The sequence below is a fragment of the Terrapene carolina genome, unplaced genomic scaffold (assembly GCF_002925995.2).
Source record: "Terrapene carolina triunguis isolate 2854851 unplaced genomic scaffold, T_m_triunguis-2.0 Scaffold130, whole genome shotgun sequence".
Taxonomy (NCBI): Eukaryota; Metazoa; Chordata; order Testudines; family Emydidae; genus Terrapene; species Terrapene triunguis.
The window spans coordinates 18,388,076-18,403,532 of record NW_020664481.1 but is presented as its reverse complement, the minus strand read 5'-3'; the positions used below and the strand labels follow the sequence as shown (position 1 = coordinate 18,403,532).

The 15,457-nt window shown below is 41.7% G+C and overlaps 1 protein-coding gene across 3 annotated transcripts in view; it reads right to left on the bottom strand.

Annotated features, from left to right (window-relative positions):
- Positions 1-15,457, bottom strand: part of ZMYND8 (zinc finger MYND-type containing 8) — a 106,684-nt gene that overhangs the window by 17,861 nt on the left and 73,366 nt on the right. For all 3 annotated transcript variants that reach the window (XM_026652629.2, XM_026652631.2, XM_026652630.1), the window contains exons 13-18: positions 10,943-11,095; positions 9,500-10,006; positions 8,529-8,900; positions 4,312-4,502; positions 2,255-2,335; positions 523-601 (exon numbers count right to left, since the gene is read on the bottom strand). In XM_026652629.2, coding sequence (XP_026508414.1) covers positions 523-601; positions 2,255-2,335; positions 4,312-4,502; positions 8,529-8,900; positions 9,500-10,006; positions 10,943-11,095 — 1,383 coding nt within the window. The remainder of the gene's footprint in view (positions 1-522; positions 602-2,254; positions 2,336-4,311; positions 4,503-8,528; positions 8,901-9,499; positions 10,007-10,942; positions 11,096-15,457) is intronic.

Here is a 15,457-nt window from a genome sequence, read left to right as displayed (position 1 = left end):
TTTCAATTTTTTTGGTCCAGCTGAAACAATTCAGCTAATTCAACACCAATATGCAAATCATTTTGAGTTCACCAAAAGTACCTTTTTGGTGAATTATTTGCTGAAATTATTTTGCATAGCTCTAATTACTGTTAGTACTGTGTCTGTGAACACATAGCCCAAAATAAATAGGTCAAAACATTCATTAATGAATTAGGTCTCTTAACAAAGGTTATCCAATGATCATAGAATCACAGAATATCAGTCCACATGGTGAGGACCAGGTTACTATACTCTTTCTCAGAAACATTTTCCCAAGCATAACTCTATTTCACTGGTTAAACTCAAAACTGTTTTAACTGCTGTTTTCAGTAAAACAACAACTGTCTAAATTACTGGGTACATGCCCAGTAGCATCAGCACAGCACGTTCTGTTCTATTTTCTAACCCTTCACACATGGACAATTTGTACAGTCGCATAAATGAAGCAAACATATACCACAGTCTTTGAAATCATATTATTTTAGGCTGTACTTTTCATACCAAGATTGTGTTTCATTTCTGAGAGTTCCTGTTGATGTAACCATTGAAGTTTCTCTATTTCGATTCTCAAACGACGAATCTGAAATATCGAAGAGATAAGATTTAATAAAATGGAAAATACAAATTTGGTGTATACAAAACATAGCTACCTAATCATTTAGCAAAATTGGGCTTAGAGACAAAGCGCCTGATTCTCATTTACACTAAGGTCTCTTTTACATTGTTCTGGTAAAGAGGTCTTAAGTGTAAATGAAAATTAGGCCCGAAGCATTCTGACCAATTAACCAAGGTTCCAGAATATCCATAAGCATCAATAAGAGAGATACAAAGCAAACTCTTGTTTGCGGGCGTTTCCTACCAAACAAGGGAGAGACTTGTTTTAAAACACAAAACAGAGCTGCTCAACTTGGGCCTTATTCTTCTCTTATTTACATCATTTTTACATCAACATAACTCTAATGACATCTATGGAGTCATTCCCAATTTACACAACTGTAAGAAAATGGAGTATCAGGCACCTTATCTCTAAAAACTGCTGGACTAAAATTTATCAGGCTTCAAATGTATCTGATCTGAACCTAAGCCACATCCCTCAGTTTTGACTGTAGTTATTGATGTCTTATAATTTTTTTTAAATGGCCCAAGTATTCTAAAGTATGTTTCTTATTAATTTAAGAAGCGTAGAGGCTAGGGACATAATCACTCAAATGGATGATTTTGGATATGTTTCTACACAGCAAAAAACAAAAGACCAGTGGCAGCAAGTCTCAGAACCCTTGTCAACTGACTGGGGCTTGCCCTAACTGGCTAAAAACAGCAGTGTAGACATTTAGGCTTGGGTTGGAGCCCGGGCTCCAGCCGATACCTGAACGTCAATACTCCTACTTTTAGCCCCGCAGTACGAGCCCGAGTCCATTGACCTGGCTCTGAGATTCACCACCTTGGGCTTTTTTGTTATTGTTGTGTAGACATACTCTTCCACTTCTGGGTTAAAAGAAGTCGCTCCTGCTCCAGAGTTTTCTCTTGCTTATGTTCTAAGGCAGTTTGCATTACGTAATCAGTTTGTTTCATTTTTAAAAGAAAACAGAAAACACATAAAAGCAGTGAGATATCATCTCTGAAAATAACTACTAACCGTGTGTAGCAGTTAATACAAAATACAATCCTTTCATCTAATCAATGCAGAGTTTTACACTGCAACAAAAAAACCCTATGTAATAAACAATGAATGATAAAATAATCAGGAGTCTTTAGCGAGAAGGATCAAAGCTACACTGCGGTTTCTACAACGTGATCATGAGAAACTCTTGCAATGCAAGTGTCTAAAACAAAATGAAACTAAACATAAAATGCTACATTACAATAGAGCGTAGTTTTGGATTTAAATCAACCAAAAAAAACAAACAAACCCTCTTGTTGGCTGACGTGCTCAACTTTTTTATGGTAATGTTCTGTGTTTGTACAGGCCCTAGCCAAATGTGGTATGGTCTCTAACAAGGACTCCTAGGTGCTACCATATAACAGCAACAAAGGAACTTGTATCTGTGACAACAGTCATAGATTAGACAGCAAAGAAGTTAGGGTCCAAAGACAGCTTTAGTTCAGAATTTCTTTTAGGCATGCATACAGGCCAAGTTTTCCATATTATTTAAATAAAGGATTTTTTTTAAATGTTTGATGATTTTCTAAATTTAAAAATAAAGCAATATGCTCTGATGAAAGCAATACTGACCTCAGCTATTGTACTTCCAGTGGTATTTTTGGAAAGATCGTTATATATTTCAGTCATTGTTCCTTTTATTGCATCCATCATCTGAAAAAGAGAAATCGCTTTTTTCCAACGTCTATTTTTTAATGACCAACACATTCATTTTTACTAGTTTTTTCCCTTGCATGAATTAACTTATATTGCTGTCAACAATGCCACATATCTTCATATACATTTATCAGAGTACATTTTTAAAAACTTCTCATTAGGATTATGAAGAGATTTTGGATCATAATTTTAAAAAGGCTGAAATACAGTGTTTTTAACTGTCCAACTGATTCTGCAATATCCATCAGTTTGTTAAAAAGGATAGCTGCAGTAGCGATGGCATCCTTACCGCTCTGTTGGACAATTAGCCAACAAAATGCCATAGCGAGCTTGGTTTCTTTATGACTACAAGCGTATCACACCACACCCCATACTGACTGCTGGCTCCATTCTTACAAAAAGGCAGGATACAGAAATATATAAAAATTGTGCTCTTTAATGCACTCAGAAGAATGGACCCGAAAGACAGAGGAGGAGGAGATGGGAAGCCTATTTATGAATAGAACAGCTTTGGTGGCAACATGTTGTAAGAATACCACAGAGCCCTGAGGTTTCATCTTGGCAAGTAACTAGAGTCATGGATTTCCCGAATAACATGAAAGAAATCCAAAGTACAGTATATATATTAATTGTAACTACAATGTAAAATGCGGTTAAGTCAATCTCTATGCATTATCACCTGTATTAGTCCCAAGATAATAAATAATGTTGAATTTATAAAATACTGCATTTCTGCTCAACTAATATATGTGAAGCTCTGGTCTCATGCTTCTTTTAGAAGAGAAACTTTGTTCTTCATCAAATCAAACCAATGATATGTACAAACCTGTACTGTATACATAAATTACATCCAACTAAGGTCACACACTTACTCATAACTGCTTCATTCTTTGAGCAATGTCCAACCTATACCTTGAATGAAGTTTCCATATGGTGAAAATATACACTGTTTTTAAATAGGAACATATTTATTTATTTAACAGAGATCTACAGAAAGTCAATTCCACAGTGTTAATGAGAATTATTTCTTAAGATTGAGTATAGATTTACTCTTCTATGAAGAAATATAGAAAATATGGTCTAGATCACCTATCATTTAACGAAGTGGAGTAGTTATGGGGATATGGGAGGAGACACTACTGTAACAGTAGTGTGGTAGTCAAGTAACTACAGTGTACAGTATATATGATCTGTGGCTGAAATTTACAGACTGCTGAACCAAGCCAGAAGCAAAATGTGCCCATTTTACAAATAGGGAATCTGGGACAGAACACTGAATTCACTTGCCCATAGTCATACAACATGTCAACAGCAGAGCCAGGAATAGAACTCGGGTCTCCTAACTTCCAGTTCAGTGCCCTAGCTACTGGATCATGATGCTCTCTGTTACTGGTTAATATGTTCCCTCTTTAGAACACACACTAATAGTCCCACAAAAGTGAAATGCAAGAGGGGCAAATCAGACTCGAAGACTCAACACATGTTTTTTAGCAATATGATAAAGGACTGTATTAAGACCTCTGGTGAAAGTTGCTGACTTCTAGTTGCACTGAAAACAAGCTTTTTAGGGTTAAATTTTGGTCCCTCTGAAGTCAATGGAACCATAATTTGGCCTTTGAAGAGCAAAAATGAACAAATCTTTAGTGTACCTTGTTCTCTCTTTCATTTTTTTTTTTTTAAATTAAACCTGGTCCATATTGCTTAGGTCAGTGTCCTGAGAGTTCAAGGGGGGAATGATATGACATGACTCACCATGCTTAAAAAAACTTCATTTGAAATTCATCTTTTTGAGTACGATTGATGTTTCAAAGTTTTTTTACTTTGTGACCTTATTAATACCAGCTGAATCAGATAATAAACCATTCTTCTGAATTTTGGCAAATTATAGCACTTTTAATAAGCCCCTTACAATCTATTGAGTAACAAATTATTTCAAAATACATTTTTTAAGAAAACCCTGCTCAAGAACTTACTTTGCTAGTGTACTTTGCAATATCTGCTGCCACATCAGCTGAAGCTGTTGCTATTGGCAAGTCTGTATTAATTGAAGAAGAAAGTGTACTTGAAGATCCAGAACTGGTAACCATAGAAACAGGTTGAGTACTTGTAACCAAGGTGATAGTTGATGTGGAAGTGCTCTGGGTGATCTCTTTTTGCTGTACAGCTAAGAAAATAACACATACAAATAAACTAAGTCACTGTATACATTAACCATTTCAATAAATTAATGAATAGGCAAACAGCTAAAAAACTGTTTATTAGCATGCTAATGATAGGCATCCTTTAGTAAATGGATGCATCTAGCCATTTCACTAATCTAAGTTATGAATGCTTTTGCTACTATTATTTATAAAACTGTAATATTCATGAAATAATGCTACATTGCCCTTATTAATCGTTTGCTTGGCTCTTATACGTGACATAAAGATAAATATGCTAAGACAGCTTAGAGGCTTGCCACTTTCAATTTTGGTCACAGTACAAGTCTTTCCTGTGAATCTGTGTCCCACTTGAGTTTCCAGGACTCCCTCAACCTGCTTCTCAGAGGCCCACTTACTAGACTTCCAGCCTGCTGTACTTCCAGCAGCTACTACCATATGTACAATATGGAAGTTCCATGTTGGAATCACTGTAAAGCGTGCCTACAGTTTGCATGCTCTAGTATCCATTTGTCTGTGGTACAAGGCTTTGTTAGCCACAGTAAACTGCCCCAGAAATACTGACTGACAGGATTTTTTTGCCTTTGAAAACATGCGCTCTGAGCCATCATACAGCATATTCTCAAGCACGTTTCGGTCTCATTTCCTGACATTACTTCCATTCCTTTGTGACTAATGCCACCCTCATCATGGCTGTTAGTTTTCACTACCCCTTCATGAGGAATTTTTGCCATATCTAAGTCCAAATCAACTGTGAACTTGTTTGGCCATCAATTGGTAGAACAGTGGGGATTGTGATGTCAGAGGTAATTGAATTAAACACAAAATTGTTAATTTCTTTACTGTAAACCTAGAGCCAGACTTGAGATACCCTTGCTCATGCTTGTTAGCAAGGGGCTTCTTCAGGAATAAGGTACTAGTCAATGTGACTAAGGGTATCACAATTTGATCCCTATTGATTAAGATGCTTCAATCCTTTCTGTTAAGACCAAGTCTTTGAACCTATTTTTTTTTCAAAACAACCCATGATTTGAAGGACACCTAAGTTGTTTAAAATGTAATCATTACAAGTGAAAGAAGTTTGTCAGTTGTCTCTGTGCAGAATTCTTTTACCTGTGCCAACTTAATATACATCAACATTAGTATACAACAAATAATTTCCAGTCCAATATACTTCTAACACAGGATATGTAAAATGGAACAAAAATAGTTCTGGTATAACTTGTGATCTTGTCCAAATATGCTGAATATTAAAATTTAATCCGGACATTAAGAATTAATTTTTAACTATGATTCTACTCTTTATTAAAAAATAAGGATTTCACAGGGGTTCCACACTTATTTTTCTCAGTGAATTTTCTGTATAAAATTTTCTCTGTTTACAAGTAAAAAGTTATTTCTGTTTCACATTTTTAATTGACAGTGTCACAAACTCAGCCTGGGATCTGAGAGTTAAGTTGGGTTCTTCTTGGCTCATGTATCATTGCCAGCAAAAAAGATTCCACAAACCAAATGCTGCCTTTTTAACACCTGTGCAATCATATCCTCAAATTACATATGTGCAATGTGTATTTACATATGTGCAAATCAGCGTTCTGTGGCTTGTTCAGGTGTAACTGAGGCCCAATTTGAAGACGATGGAGATACAAAGTGAGTCATGCAACTAGATCATATAGTTGACAATTCTGTTGACACGTAGGGAAAATATTTCTCCAAAATAGGGAACGAACAGGTTAAAGGATATTTAGAAAAGTCAGATGTATTCAAGTCGTCAGGGCCTGATGAAATTTACCCTAAAGTACTTAGGAACTAGCTGAAGCAATCTTGGAACCATTAGCAATTAGCTTTGATAACTCCTGACAGTTGGGCAAGGTACCAGAGGACTGGAGAAGGGCAAATACAGTGCCTGTCCTTAAAAAAGGGAAACAAAGAGGATCTAGGGAATTCTAGATGAGTCAGCTTAATTTTGATACCTGAAAAGATACTGGAACAAATTATTAAACAATCAAATTTGTATGCACCTGGAAGGTAACAAGGTTATAAGGAATAGTCAACATGGATTTGTAAATAAATAATGCAGACCCAACCTAATTTCCTTTTTTGACAGGGCTGCTGGCCTACTGGATGGGGGGAAGCAGTAGAAGTAATATATCTTAATTTTAGTAAGGCTTTTGACACAGTACCACCTGACATTCTTATAAACAAAATAGGGAAATGTGGTCTAGATGAAATTACCATAAAGTGGATGTACAACAGCTTGAAAGACCGTACTCAAAAGAGTAATCATCGATAGTTTGCTGTCAAAATGGGAGAATGTATCTAGAGTGTATTGCAGGGGTTAATACGGGTGCAGTACTATTCTATATTTTCAGTAATGACTTGGAAAATGGAGTGAAGGAAATATTATAAAATTTGTGGAGGACACCAAACTGGGAGGGGTTGCAAGCACTTGGAGAACTGGATTAGAATTCAAAATGACATTGAAAAATTGGTCTCAAATCAACAAGATGAATTCAATAAAGACAAATACAAAAGTACTTCATTTAGGAAGGAAAAATGCACAACTGCAAAATGGGGAATAATTGGCTAAGTGGTAGTACTGATGAAAAGGATCTGGGAGTTACAGTAGATTACAATAATGTGATGCAACTGTGAAAAAACGAATATCATTCTGGGGTGTATTAAGAAGAGTGTAACATGTAAGACATAGGAGGTAATTGTCCTGCTCTACTCGGCACTGGTGAGACCTCAAGCTGGAGTCATGTGTCCAATTCTGAGTGCCACACTTCAGGAAAGATGTGGACAAATTGGAGAGAGTCCAGAGGAGAGCAACAACAATAATGAAAGGTTTTTGAAAACCTGACCTATGAGGAAAGATTAAAAAGCTGGGCATAATTAGTCTGAGAAAAGACTGAAGGGGGACTTGATTACAATCTTCAAATATGTTAAGGCAGTGGTGGGCAACCTGCAGCCCACATGCGGCCCATCAGCGTAATCTGATAGCGGGCTGCGAGACATTTTGCTGACTTTGTCTGCAGGCACCGCCCCCTGCAGCTCCCAGTGGCTGCGGTTCTCTGTTCCTGGCTAATGGGAGCTGTGGGAAGCGGCAGCCAGCACGTCCCTGCGGCCCCTTCTCCTGCAGGCGCCGCTTCCCACAGAAGGTAGCAAAAGGAAGTAATGGATTTAATCTGCAGCAAGGGAGATTTAGGTTAGATACTAGGACAAGCTTTCTAACTATCAGGGTAGTTAAGCTCTGAAATAGGCTTCCAAGAGAGGTTGTGAAATCCCTATCACGGGAGGTTATCAAAAACAGGTTGACAAACACCTTTCAGAGATGGTCTAAGTCAGTGATACTCAGACCTCAGTGGTTCAAGAGCCACATTATTGATCAACATTACCCAAAAGAGCCACAGTAGTGTGTGTAATATATATATATATATATATATATATATATATATATAGAGTCTTGGTTATCCCGAACAAGTATTATTTTATCAACTACAATTGGTTAATAACATAGTAAAAGAATCCTGATAGGGTCATAACTTAGATTGGTTAATAATTAAATTACACAGTGTTTTAATATCATAAGCAGCAGGAGACACATTGAAGAGCCACTTGCAGCTCCCAAGCCTCAGTCTGAGTATCACTGGTCTAGGTGTACTGGGTCCTTGATGCCTGCCTCAGCACAGGGGGCTGGACTTGATGATTTCTTGAGGTCCCTTCCAGCCCTGCATTTCTATGATCCAGAAAATAATTCAGTTCACTCTTCTAGAGCTCTGATGGTTGACAATGGCAAAAAGTATGCAAACCTATTGTAACTAAAGTAAGGATAAATGGTTCTAAAGACATGCCACAGAAAGCTAATAAGTTTAGTAAGCTGTTACATTTTTAAAGAGTCACTTTTCAGAGTAGAGCCATACTTTGGGATATTGGTTTTCATGGTAGAATTCCTGGTTAGAAGGGCTTGGATCACCATGAACACTACTAGGTAATTAGGGCACCATGGACACATTGTTACGAGTGTATACCTTTTACTGCCTGTCTTGTCTGATATCTTGTCCCTTGAGAAGACTGAGGTTGTTGCGACTGTTGAGACTGCTGGCTCTGCTGCTGTTGCCTCTGTACCTTTTGCATGTGCCATTTCTGAGACGACGTTTGAAATTTATTTGAAGAATTCCACACTACTCGCTGCACAGCAGGGGCTGTTTCCTTAGGTAGAAGCGGCCTCTGCTTTTTCACAGGGCTCCCTGTGGCTGCTGCTGGAGCAGTGACAGTAGAAGTAGCACTAGTAGTAGCTGTGACTCCAGCTGGTGGAGTTTGGGCTGCAGACCGGGTAAGCACAGGAGTTTCAGGTGGAGGCTGGCTGCTTGCACTGGAAGAAGGTGGAACTTTACCTACAACTTAAAAATAAAATGTAATAAAGAGGAAAAGAAGAAAGTTATCTAATATGAAAAATAAAGAACTTAAAAATAAGATATAGCTAGGCTTATACACCACACATCTCACCACAGTATAGACTGGTCTGGACAAACATTTTTTTGTCTAACTGCTGTAATGCCGAGCACAGCTAGCGAAAGTACTTTTCTTAATGGCTAATTGCAATTTACATTTACCATGATTAACACATGGACAACATGAACTGATACCGTACATAATAGGTCTGTTCTTATGACTTTTACTAATGGGAGCACTTAAATTGACTTTAGTGGGATTACACACGTTTGGGAGTGCTTGATCAAGTCTAATATCTCTCGGATCATTATGTTGTTGCGGGGCTCACAGAAGAGTGATGGTTATGGCTGAAATTCAAAAAACTTGCAAATTAAATTCCAAATTCATGCAAGATTGTATATTATATGCACTACAATACTGAGCACTGGTGAAAGGCACCTATCTCCTGTGAATGATCATTCACTGAGACCAGCAATTATTGAAAACTATGGGTTCATTGCTTTTATGTCTGTCACATAAATGAAAGAAGGAAATAAATTCAACCTACCATCCTGCTTAGGAGGTGGTTCTTTAGATTCTTTCTTGTTTTTCCGTCCCTCACGCCCACAATGATCTTCCCCTAGATCGATGACAAGTTCACTCTCTGAATCAGAGTCCAGACCCAGATGCACAGTTGGAGAGTCTGTCTCATCTTTACCTTTCAGTTTTTCTTTTGCAGGATGCTGCAAATTTTTTCCCTTTTCAGAAAAGTCTTTCTCAGAGTCTGTATTAGCCTTTTCTTTGACAGGGACATCTGTTTTCTCCACTCCTGGACTTGTGCTTTTAAGTTCCTCTTTGACTTCAGCTGGAGCTGGGGGTTTAGGTTTTTTTTTCATGGTCAATGACTCTTTGTCACTTTTTCCACTTTCTTTGTCCTCTCCATCTTCCTGGTCATTTTTTGATTTCTGTTCATCATCACTGATATATTCACTGTCACTGGTGTCTGATTTTTCAGAATCCTCAGAGTCACTATGTTCTACTGCGTTATAAACATCTTCAGAGATTTCATTGATTCCTAACACAGAAAAACACAAAACAAATGTACTCTATTCCACATTAACTGGATAGTGACTCTGTGATATGATAGAAAAATAAAATATTTTGCATGATTCTATACACTGGAAAGTTCATTTGTATTACTACCTTGACTTCCATTTCTAAGCTACCTCCTCCTCCTCTTGTGTCCTACCTCACTCTCTATTTAAGAATATCAGAATGTCTGAGTGTCATTTACATTTTTGCTGGATTTAACCCTTGGCCCTCCTTTCCCTGCCTACTCATTTATCAGTTATCTTCATGTTCTAAATTTGTCTAACCTAGGGCCAATCTGGCTAACATGCATGTGTGTAACTTTAACTACAAAAGTAATCACATTAGAATCAATGGGACCACTCATGTGACTAAAGTTACTTACATGCATGTTTGCCAAATCAGGACCTTAGACTGGAAGATTTTCCAAGGAGAGGTGGTGTCGTTTTTTAAATCACTATGAAGTGCCATGCAAAGCAACAGTGCAATACAAATATTTAATAGTATCACCACCCCCTACCGGGTGTAACTGGATATGTTAATACCAGGTAGTGTTTAGTAAACTAGCTACAGTTCTTGAATTTTTCTTGTTACAAGGAAAAATAAGACCACAAAAATAAGTACTCTAATCTACATCAGAAAGGTGCAAAGAACATAGGTTAAAATGTGAAAGTTCTTCAGAGAGATTCGTAACAGCAGGTTCTATTATACGTTAGATTGTTCCAGCTTAACACATTCAAAATGTATTCCCTTAAGTATTCAAACATCATCATCTGATTTTACATTTTAGTGTAAAAAGTGTTTAAGGTTTTACAACATGGAAAAATACTTTTCAAGTTTGTAAACAAAATCAACCCTTAAATCAAAGTTTCCTTTGAGTTTAGGTTTCATGCTCCCCTTATTCATTGGACTCTGGGCATACCTAACTGTGCTTTACAACTCTCTATTGTCTTGTCAAGATTAAGCTGGAACCTGCTGCGAATCTGTCGTTTTGGTGAAATTAGCGGCACAGGTGTGGACTGCTGCTGGACTGATTCACTCAGTTCTTTCAGATCCATCTCAGCTTTGCTGCGATCTAAAAAGACATTATAAAAAGAATTCTTTAATTAAGAAAGATACTTTAAGGGGCGAGGGGAACCTCCACTGTCCTCATCAATGAAAATTTTGTAGTAAAATTACTTAATTTTAGACTGAAATGAAAATGCAGACTAACTGAAATGTATTAATATTATTTTCTAATTATAGTCTGCAACTCTGAACAACTCAAAGAGAATGGCTTTAACACAAACATAACCGTTTTTCCCTTTTGTTCTACATAAAATAATCTGGTGATTTCTGCAGGGATAAAGAATTGGAAAATAGAAATCTTGCTGGCCTTTCTTTTAAACCCAACAGGTAAGACTAGGAGAGGAAAGATATAAATATGGATTGTTATACTAGAGACATCAAAGGCTCAACCCTACCCAATGTAGAACACACCCATGAATCCTGGAAAAGTTTTCTCCTCAGCTTACCCACACACTCCACGTTATAGTGCGCAGGAATTTCTGCAGCAAAGAGTATGTACTAGATGGCATGCCTGAACCAAAAATATGCTCATTATAAAGGTATTTTTTGTCTCATTAGCTCTTTCTAATATACTGTGCTATACTGTAAAGCAAAGCATGAATGCAGGGCATTCACAAAATAAGACACATCATGATTTGTTGCTCTTGAGCACTCTGCAAAGCATGTATGCTTGCAGGGCACTGGTGAGGAGCTGACAATAGGATTTCTGTCTATAAGAGTAAGATGAAGGGTTTGTGTGTTAAACTGTACTGGTCACATGATGAGCAAATGATGTGTGATGGGGTGAGAGGAAGAAAAAGCTGTTACCTACCTTTCGTAACTGTTGTTCTTCGAGATGTGTTGCTAATGTCCATTCCATTCTAGGTGTGTGTGCGCCCACGTACACAGTTGTCAGAGATTTTTGCCTTAGCGGTATCCATAGGGTCGGCTGTGTCACCCCCTTGAGTGCCGCGCCCATGCGCTGATGACCCTATGCCCTCTCAGTTCCTTCTTGCCAGCAACTCCAACAGAGGAGTAGGAGGGCGGGTAATGGAATGAACACGAGCAACACATCTTGAAGAACAACAGTTACGAAAGGTAGGTAACCCGTTTTTTCTTCTTCAAGTGTTTGCTCATGTCGATTCCATTTTAGGTGATTCACAAGTAGTATCAATGGAGGTGGGCTCGGAGTTCACAGTCTAGCGGCTTACAGTCCTGCTCTACTGAATCCAGCATCGTCCCGGGCCTGCTGGGTAAGTGTGTAAAGGGACACGAACATGTGGATGGACGATCAGGTGGCTGCCCTACAGATAGGCACTTGGGCTAGGAAAGCTGCCGAAGAGGCTTGCACCCTGGTTGAGAGGGCGGTTACAATCGCCGGAGGTGGCCCCAGTGCCCGATCGTAGGAGCAGCAAATGCAGGCAGTGATCCATAAGAAATTCTTTGAGCAGACACTGGATGACTTTTCATCCCGGGGTGGCCAACCTGTGCCTCTGGAGCCACATGCGGCTCTTCAGAAGTTAATATGCGGCTCCTTGTATAAGCACTGAGTCTTGGGCTGGAGCTCCAGGTGCCAACTTTCCAATGTGCCGGGGGGGTGCTCACTGTTCAACCCCTGGCTCTGCCACAGGCCATGTCCCCACTCCACCCCTTCCCATCCCCTCCCCTGCCGTGCCCTCACTCCTCCCCCTCCAAAGAGCCTCCTGCATGCCACGAAACAGCTGATCGGGAGGTAGGGGAAGGTGCTGATTGGCGGGGCTACCGGTGGGCGGGAGGCACTGGGAGCTCAGGAGGGGAAGAGAGCTGATGGTGGGGGGCTGCTGATGTTATTACTGTGGCTCTTTGGCAATGTATATTGGTAAATTCTGGCTCCTTCTCAGGCTCGAGTTGTCCACCCGTTTCATCCTGTCGGCCACCGCAACTAACAATTGTGTCCACTTGCAGAATGGCTTGGTTCTTTCAATGCAGAAGGCCAGCGCCCTCCTGACGTCTAGGGAATGCAACCTACACTCCTCCTCCGACTTATGCAGCTTTGGAAAAAAGACAGGTAAGTAAATGTCCTGGCCCGTATGAAACTGTGAGACCACCTTGGGCAGGAAAGCTGGATGAGGCCGCAGCTGGACCTTGTCTTTTTAAAAGACCGTACAGGGCGGTTCCAAGATAAGCTCCCTAATCTCAAAGACCAGGCGGGCAAATGTTATTGCAACCAAGAATGCGACCTTCCAGGAAAGGAGAAGGACAGCGCAAGAAGCCAGAGGCTAGAAGAGGGGCCCCATGGGCCACGACAGAACAGGATTCGGGTCCCACAGAGGGACAGCGCCCCTGATGTGCGGGTAGAGGCGCTCGAGGCTCTTGAGGAACCTGGCAGTCGTGTCCTGGGCGAAAACCGACCTACCCTCGAGTGGTGGATGGAAGGCCAAGATAGCGGCCAAGTGGACCTTGATAGATGAAAGGGACAGGCTTTGGAACTTGAGCAGGTAGTCCAGGATTAACTGCAGCAAGGCCCACTCGGGCCAAATGCCTTTATCCGAGGTCCAACAAGCGAACCACTTCCATTTGGCCAGGTAGGTCACTCTGATGGAGGGCTTTCTGCTGCCAAGCACTCCTGCTCCTCCGCATTTAACCATGCGGCAGCCAAGCCAGCAGGTGCAGCACCACCAGGTTTGGATGCAGAAGACTGCCGTGGTGTTGGGACAGCAGGTTCAGCCTGAGCGATAGCTGTAACAGAGTAGCGACGAGAGGTCCAGAAGCGTGCCGAACCAGTACTGGCGAGACCAAGCCAGCACTGTGAGTATCACCTTCATCCTGTCCTGCTTGATCTTCATGAGGACTCTGTAAATTAATGGCACGGGGGGAAGGCGTACAACAGAGCCCCCGACCAAAGGAGTAGAAAAGCGTCCGATAGGGAGCCTCTGTTGATCCCCCGAATCAAGCAGAAAATGTATCATTTCCTGTTCTGCCTGGACGTGAACAGGTCCACCTGGGGAGTTCCCCACCTCTGGAAGATGATGCTGACCACTTCCGGATGGAGAGACCACTCGAAGCGAGATGAGACGGTCCTACTGAGGCCATCTGCCAAAGCGTTTTTGGCCCCGGGGAGATGTGCGGCTACCAGATGGATCCCAAAGCCTGAGAGCTTCTTTGCAAAGGGCAGACGATCTGGCTCTGCCTTGCCTGTTGACACAGAACATAGCCACTGTATTGTCCATCAGGATCTGGACCACCATGCTTTTATGTGAGGTAGGAAGGCTTGGCAGGCAAATCACCCCTCCTTGGCAAGGGGCTGAACTTCCATTTGGCATGGTGAGTGGGTCCCAATCCGAGTCCGACCATTGCCCTTCCGGCGATCAGGGAGGAGCCGTCGAGGCCTGAGTCTGCCAACTAACCATGGTCGGTGACTGGCGAGGCAAGGATCGGTGCCTGCCCAATGAGCGGTACTGGGAGGATGGAGACTGGTGCCGCTACCGGGAGCAATCCCGTCCTGGTGGGGACCAATGTCTGGGAGACCTGGGCGAGGGTGACTTGCGCCATGGCGATCTTTGACGGGAAGCTCAAGGTACTGGTGGTACAAGAACTGGTGCATCAACTCCTGCGTCCCAAGTCTCATAGGGGGAGAGCACGGTGGCATGGACTTGGGTCTTCTGACCGGAGACCGGGACTGCGGTGCCGGGGTCCTAGGCCACAGAGATGGGGATCTACACCTGCAGTCCAGGGACCGAGGGGGCTCCACTGGCCTATGGGACTATCCCATGACCAGCGTGCCCATAGGCGTTGAGGCCTTAGACAAGTCCGGCGCCTGGCGTGGTGTCTGCGGTGCCAATCGGCCTGCTTGTTCTTTAGCTGCTGGGGACACTTTGGGCAACGGGGGCCCTAGGAGAAGCTGGGGTCCCTTGCTGCTCCCGGGAGGCGGATCCTTGGGCCCAAATCAGCGGTACCCCGTGAAGCCCCGGGGTGAGCACATGGCCTTTCATAGGTCCTTTGCTTGGGGCCCCTTTCTGTTCCAGTGCCGAGGGGCTCTTCTTTTGCCGCTTCTTTGGCGAGGAGGAATGGTACTGGGCAGAGCCCTCTGTACCAATGATGAGGTGCTCGATGTGGGATCCGAGCGGAAGGGCTCCGAAGCAGGATGAAGAGCATCCTCTATGAGGAGGGCCCTCAAGCGGATAACCCGCTCCTTTACTAGGGCGAAAGTTCTTACAGATTCTGCACTTGTCCTTTCTATGGGACTCCCCCAAACAGTTCAGATAACTGTCGTGGGGGTCACTAATAGGCATCAACCTGTAGCATGATGAGTACGGTTTGAAGCCAGGACAGCGGGGCATGCCCCACTCTGGGGGCAAAGTCCCAGCTGGGACTCTAACTACCAAACAACCTAACACTTAGCTAAGGACCT